This window comes from Fusarium verticillioides, chromosome 1 (genome assembly GCF_000149555.1).
Source record: "Fusarium verticillioides 7600 chromosome 1, whole genome shotgun sequence".
NCBI classification, from domain to species: domain Eukaryota; kingdom Fungi; phylum Ascomycota; class Sordariomycetes; order Hypocreales; family Nectriaceae; genus Fusarium; species Fusarium verticillioides.
In genome coordinates, this window is record NC_031675.1 from 443,667 (window position 1) to 451,151 (window position 7,485).

The following is a 7,485-nucleotide window of genomic DNA, read 5'->3' on the forward strand; positions in this document are numbered from 1 at the left end:
AACTAACTACCTAATACTTTGCCCAATGCTCGCTTCTCCGACATAAACACAAGCATAAACAAGGACCTAATCCTCGATACAGCACAGCCTGTTAACACCTCAATTCGGCCTTACACCACGTCGTGAAACTCACCCTGCCTAATCTCACAACAACATCTCACAACCACTGTATCCCCCTCTCACAGCATCCATCCTCACCACCCAATCCCTTCCCTTTTTTCCGCCCTCGTTCGTGATTCACCTCTCTTGGTCTTAGTGCCTGACTCACTCGCCGACTCAACCCCACCTCATCAACAAAACCCTCACCTTCACCCATAACCTCCTCTTCCTCCCTCACTTCATCCTGCAAACTCCATACCGAACATCATGGCTTACAACGTCCTCGTAACAGGCTCATCCGGCCATCTCCGCACAGCCCTCATGCTCTCCCTCCCAACATTCGGCTTCACACCTCTCGGCATCGACATCTTACCCTCTGAGAACACAACACACGTCGGATCAATCTCAGACCGCGAGTTCATAACATCTCTTCTTCAGAAACACCCCATCAGCCATGTCCTCCACGCTGCGACGTTGCATAAACCCCATGTCGAGAGCCACTCCAAGCAAGACTTTATCGACACAAACATCACCGGCACCCTCATCCTTCTCGAAGAAGCGTCCAAGCTCGGCGCCCAGATCGAGAGCTTCATCTTCTTCAGTACAACAAGCACTTTCGGCGCGGCTCTGAGTCCCAAGCCTGGCCAACCCGCCGCCTGGATCGACGAGACCGTCGTGCCCATCCCCAAAAACATTTACGGCGCTACTAAAGTCGCAGCAGAAGATCTATGCTTCCTCATCCAGAAGCAAACAAACATGCCCGTCCTCATCCTCCGCACGAGCCGCTTCTTTCCAGAGCAGGACGACGATGAAGATCGCAGAGCAGCTGTATCAGACGACAACCTCAAAGTGCTCGAACTAGCGTATCGTCGCTGTGACATTGAAGACATAGTCCGCGCGGCGGTCTGCGCTATGAAGAAAGCGCGAGAGATCCAGTTTCGGAAGTACATCATCAGCGCGCCGCCGCCTTTCCCTAACGACGCTAGCACGCTGGCGATGCTGGACAGAGACCCTAAGCAGGTGTTTGAGACTGTTGCGCCGGAGTGTGTGCAGGTCTTCAAGGATAAGGGGTGGAGTCACTTGAAGAGGATCGATCGTGTTTATGATTCTAGCAAGGCGGTTGAGGAGTTGGGTTGGAAGCCGGAGTTTACTTTCAAGAAGGTCGTTGGGTTGGTTGGGGAGGGCAAGGAGTGGAAGAGTGAGTTGACGGGGAAGGTTGGCAAGAGAGGATACCATGCAGTCAGTCATGGTGTTTACACTGTTCGATGAATTAGCAGTCCGAGAATTGGCATGGGAGGAGGGTATACGGCGAAAAGCTTCGTAATGGTTTTGGGACGACACAATTGACACTTATGATACTGGGAGAAAGAAGACCTCGGTCAGACCTTGATACAGGGGTATTGGAACAAATTTAGCAAAATGTTTACCAAATTTATCCTAGACTTAGGTATACTAAACTTATACTAAATTACCTAAGTCTTTGAATAATTTGGGATTATGGCCCTAAGTTTTCTTTCTTCCCTTATAGGTGTAAATAAACTTGTATTCGCTATGATGCTATGTCTACTAAAAATATCCCTCTAAAAATCAGGGTATCTATACAACTACACTCAACCGAACTTAATGCCAGAGTTGGGATTCCACGTCCCAGGTGCAGGAGGTTGCCCTGAACCACCAGACTGGCCAAACTTGATACCCATACCAGGAGTCCACATTGCACCAACCGGTGTTGGTTGTACTGGTTTTGGCTGCTGTACCGTCTCTCCCCAAGACTGTATGTTTGCCTGCGCTGGGCTCTGCACAGGTTGGGGGGGTTGTTGTGGTGGTGCATATGAGTGGGAGGGGTCTTGGTGTGACGGCATTGGGCTTTGGGCCGGGGGCTGTTGGTGAGAGATGTTGAGGTTTGACAATGTCGGCATGTTGATTTCCCTGTGATATCAGTCAGTAAGAGTTCAGTATAAAGTTGGTGGGGGACGTACTCTTCCAATGCTCGAGCTTCCATGCGGCGTTGAGCAACCCAGCCGCGAATAACATCACGGAAACCCTGTCCAACAATCTTATTCAGATCATTGTAAAACTTGCGCCCAACTTCGAGGTTGTTAATAATCTCCTTGTACTTAAAATAGGCATTATCAAGCTTCTGCAAAGCCACCTCGCGTTCTCGGTTCCCGCGCTCACCCATCTGTCGCTTCTGCGACTCAAACTCGCGATTAATACGTTGAACATCCGCCAACAGACGTTCTTGGTCTTTGGCTTCTTTGTCAATCGCTTCAACCTCGGGCTCATACAACTTATCAAGTCGTTTGTCGAAAAACTCCTCAAAGTGAGCCGGGACGAGTGCTGTGTTAGGGTACGCTCGCTCCAATCGGGCTGCTTCCTTCAAGATGTCCGGCTTGATGTCGTCGCGCCGGGCGTTTTCCCGCAAACTTTCAACCTTCTTGCGACGACGGCTCTCAAGACGAAGAACGTCGTTGTATGCGCCGCGCAATCTTCCTATGACAGGTTTCAAAGTCTCGGGTATGTCAACCCGTCGGCTCGACGGCACAGAGTCCATCAGATCTCGGTCCGGTCCGGAAAGTATAGCAAGCAGATCCTGGATCGCGCCGAACTTCTCCCTGACGACCGCATCGCTACTGACACTGCTCTGAAAGTAGCTCTCGATCTCAGAAGCGTGCTGCCAAAGCTTTCCACCTTGAGGATCTTGCCGACTCTCGGGTCGCACCCATCGGTCTGTTCCGTATCTCATCCGTAATCGCTGATCTTCCTCTTCCTCCGAAGCCAGAGCCGCTTTGCCCTCTTCAAAGACTGCCATATCTCCAGACCGCAACTTGTCGATATCCGCAAAGCCCTTTTGCACTCTGCCAATGGCATCAGCTTGTCTGATCTCTTCAGCATGTTGAACCAAGCTTGGTGGTAGACCCAGAGGTTTCTCAAGAGCTTGTAAAGATCCAGGCAGCCCAAGGGATGTGAGAATTTCGTGAATCTTGTCCGTGAGTGATTCAAGTTCCGGAATAATATTCTGGCTAACCATGCGATCGCGTCGTTCTTCGTAAATCGATGTGGCAACGTGCACCGAGAAGGGGACAAGTCGAGAGAACAAAGCCGGTCCGAATTCGGCGTGGTCTCCAAAGTAGTCATAGGGGTTGGCAACTTGCGGTGGCACCCGAGCTACGGCCATGTTTGCGCGATCAGAATCTTGAGCTCCGACTTTGGTGGTTACAGCAACTGCAATTTAGTACTCAGCAATACAAGGGTCGCAGTGCACATACTCAGGTAGATAACATCGTATCCTTCTCTGCTCGCTTCAATCTTCCTCAACCCTTGCGCTTTCAATACATTGAGGTCATCTATCACCGTCTTGCCAAAGATAGCCACTTCGGGCCTCCTTTAATGCCCTCCGTCGCACAAGAAACAGCATCCTTGAGTCGCGCCACCTCCTCTCCATATTTTCGCTTTTCCAGACAATCGCATGCAGCTCGGTATTGCGCAGCAGCAGCAAAGTGATGATGCTTGGCGCTCATGTGGTGGATCCCAGGCACTGCTTATGGCTTCACTCTTCATAGCAGCTTCGCCAGCAAAGTTATACAGGTCGGACACTCGAGCGGCGAGCTTGGCGATTGACGCATCTTTGTAGCCGTCCATAACGGCCTTTTGCCAGAAGCATTCTTGACTCTGGGCGAGGAGTAGTTGGGTCAAGGACTCGAGTGTGTCGTGGTCCATGTCTTCGGGAGGATCGGACATTCGTAACTCAGGGAGGATCTCTTTTTGCATGTGTGAGAGCACGCCGGCAGCGAGGGAGAAGTAGTTCGCTGCTGATTTGAGACCTTCGGTATTGCCTCGCGGCGTATTGATGGCGAGCTGGGAGTAGAGGGAGGCGAGGTTGTAGAGAATGTTCATAAGTTCGTACTTGAGGTTGTTTCGCACCATAGGGCGCTCAGTGTTGTATCCAAGCGCAGGATACCACGAAAATTCAGCGCCAATCTTTTCATCAACGTCAGTTTGTGCTGTTCACTAGCATCGCGTGACACTCACATCTATAGGAAACTTGCCCCCCACCCAAACAAGCTGCCCGGCATACGCTTGTAGCTTCTTAATTCCGCTCGGATGCGGCTCTCGAACATTCACCGCATCGCGCCGAAGGGCATCAATGACCTCGAGGTCATGCTTGAACATATCCGGGTGCTGATCATATTTAGTGTTGATATACTGCCGAATCGTCGAGGCAAGCGACAACTGGGCCGACTTGCGAAAGGGGATGGAAAGGATGTTTCTGAGGGACGAAATGTTAGCTGATAAGTCCAGGGGTCTCCGGTAAAGCTGGGTCTTCTTACGACGACATGGCTTCGTTTGCGAACCTGACTTGCGGGTTCGGTTCTTGAGCCTTTGTGTTGTAAAGTCGGCTTTTTTGCCAAGATCGCTGGGCTAGAGTTGCAATGACTTCATCAGAGCTTGGAGCTTGTGGAGGCGCCACGTTGGAGGGGCAATGACTTACGATGTGGCGCAGCAGTCGCTACCCTGGAGTTTCTTGTTTCTCGATAGGGTATTAAAATAAACTTATCAAAAGTTACCCTAAACTTAGGGGACTTATACCCGCACAACCGGTGGTGCGTTTAGGGTCACGTGTTATCTGTATAACTGGTTATATAGATAAGGCTATATAACCTTCTTTAGTTAAATCTACATAACTAGAAGACTATTAGTTAATTTATTTTCTTATTATATTTATATTACTAATAAAGTAATTATTAACTTTTTACTTCTTAATTTAACTTTATTTATATAATATTTACTTAATATAATAATATTAGATCTTTAGTCTTTACTATTATAATTAAATTGGGGAAAATAGTAGCTTAATAATATTCTTCTTCTAAAAGTAATATATCTATTATAAAAAGCCCTTTTTATAGATATTAATAAGTAAATAAAGGCTTAAGGATATACTTTTATAATAAGATATATAAATTATATAGTAAATAGAAGATTACTTATATACTTTAGCTATAATTATAATAAAGGGATATATATATTAATTCTTAATTTTAAGGAAAAAAACAGTATATACCTTAATATATAAAGTATAAGTTCTTTATAATAAAAAAAGAGAGTTTTTATAAAAAAAAAAAAATCTTTAATATTACTTTAATCCCTCTTACTTTTATTATAATTATAAGCTTATAGTTAGAGGTAGTATTATATATATAACTTACTAAAAGCTTACTAATAAAAATATTTTTATAATTAAGAAGCTTACTTTTATTAATATTAAATAATACTAAATTAAGATTTTCCTTTTATAAAATATAAATATATTATTTATTAACTTAGATTTTATAAACTATATTTTTTAAGTAAAATAAGACCTTATAAATAAATAAAGCTATATAATTACTTTACTTTAATATTTTAATATATAAGGCTTCTAGAGTTATTACCTTTTTATAAAAGACTTTTAATTATAGTTAGTTATATTTACTTATCTAGATTTAGTCTAATTTACTAAATTATACTTTAAAGTACTTATAGTTAACTATACTTATAAGATTAATAAGTATAAGATATCTTTTTTTAATATAATTAATATTAATATTATAAAAAGTACTTTTTATATTATATTTATATATTTTAGTAATAAAGAAAAGGAAGACTTTATATAGGCTTTTAAGGTATTATAAGATTTATATAATACTAATAATATTACTTACTTTTTAATTATATTAACTAATTACTACTTTACTTATATAAATACTTTTATAAAAAAGAAAAATAATAAATAAAGATAAAAGATATAAAAGGAGTTTTATAATAGTTAATATATACTTATAGCCTTAAAGTTATATACTATTTATAATAAAAGATTAAAAGATTTCTTACTTTAACATATTTATTTATACTTAAAAAAAGTAAATTACTTTTTTATAACTTAATTAAATTCTTATAAAAATAAGTTTATAAAGGTATTTATAAATAAGTATTTATATTTAAATTAATTTATTATATTTTAAGTAAAAGGTATTTTAAATTATTAAGCTAATAATTAAAAACTAGCTAGCTATACTAAAGTCTATATATACTCTAGAATAAATAATAAAACTTACTTAATATACTTAAATATTATTAAGATCTTTATATAGTTAAGTCTATAATTAGATATTATATAAAGTATTAATTATAACTAATATATAGTAAGAATAGATAGAAAAGGGTTTTCTTTAATATATTAAAAGTTTTATAAAGATAATAAATATACTTTATATTTATATTTTTATAACCCTTATATAAGGAAATAAGCTATTATTAATAAGGCATTTCTATATATATTAGTATCTTTAGTAATTTAATATATTACTACTTATATTTAAGTTTTATAAAGTTAATAACTACTATATAGCTTTAAAGTTATAGCTAATATTAAGTATATAGTAAGATTTATATATATTTAAAGGAGTTAAAAAGGCACTATTTCCCTTAATACTAAAGAAGCTATAGACCTATTCTTAATATTATAAAGAGGGTTATAATAAAAAGTTAAGAGTATACTTTTAAAGATATATTAATATAATTATAAAGCTTAATACTATAAAGAGAAAATAAGGTCTTATTATAATAAAGGCTAAAGATATATAAAGTAAGTCTATATTTCCTGCTACTATTATAGCTATAATACTATAGATAACCTTAACCTTAAGTTACTATTATCTTTAGTTACCTATATATAAGGTATATATAAAGTATAAAAAGTCTTATAAAATATAGTTTAACTAGTAACTCTTTAGTATTTCTTTTATTAACTATAATTATAAAGAAGCTATAGGGCTTCCTTTAAAGTATAATATAAGCTGCTATTAGTAGTGCCTAGATATAATATAAATAAGGCCTTTTATTAAGCTTTATAATACTAAGGAACTAAAAAATTAAATAATAAAGGAAATATATAGCTAAATTAATATATTTAATAAATAAGATAATAAAACTAATAAACTTAAAAATTAGCTTTATAAAGAAGAGGGCTATAACTATATAATTTAGTAAGGCCTTATAGTTTATATATTATTATAATTAAAAGAAGGAGGTAATATAATTCTCTTAATAAGATAACCTTATAGTTAGTTAATTTAATATTAAATAAGATATAAAGAGATAATAGTTAATTAAATAATATATATAAATAGAGTAAAGTTAAGTAAATTAAGTAATATACCTCTTATTACTTAATTATAGCTTTATATAATTATAGTGCTTCTTTTTATTATATAATATTTATAATATTAAGTAATTAATATAAGTAAAGTATATAAAATCATTACTACTTATAAATTAATTATTTTAAATTAAATACCTATATTTATAACTAGCTAGTAGTATCATTAGTAAATAATATATATA

The 7,485-nt window shown here is 38.0% G+C and overlaps 2 protein-coding genes across 2 annotated transcripts; one reads left to right on the forward strand and one right to left on the reverse strand.

The window, feature by feature from the left end:
* Positions 1-58: 58 nt before the first annotated feature.
* On the forward strand, positions 59-1,705 carry FVEG_09800 (hypothetical protein). Its single transcript, XM_018898873.1, has one exon. It carries the CDS (start codon positions 367-369, stop codon positions 1,366-1,368), a length of 1,002 nt encoding a protein of 333 aa, XP_018756835.1. The 5' UTR covers positions 59-366; the 3' UTR covers positions 1,369-1,705.
* A 4-nt stretch (positions 1,706-1,709) lies between these two features.
* Positions 1,710-4,438, reverse strand: FVEG_09799 (hypothetical protein; the record flags this gene model as incomplete). The annotated part of the gene is made up of 6 exons (XM_018898872.1): positions 1,710-2,028; positions 2,079-3,324; positions 3,369-3,446; positions 3,639-4,080; positions 4,132-4,369; positions 4,431-4,438. The coding sequence occupies 6 exons, from the start codon at positions 4,436-4,438 to the stop codon at positions 1,710-1,712; spliced, it is 2,331 nt and encodes a 776-aa protein (XP_018756834.1).
* Positions 4,439-7,485: the final 3,047 nt, after the last annotated feature.

Bases quoted from the DNA above. Each gene is read 5' to 3' on its own strand.
- FVEG_09800 (XM_018898873.1), top strand. From the start codon at position 367: ATGGCTTACAACGTCCTCGTAACAGGCTCATCCGGCCATCTCCGCACA.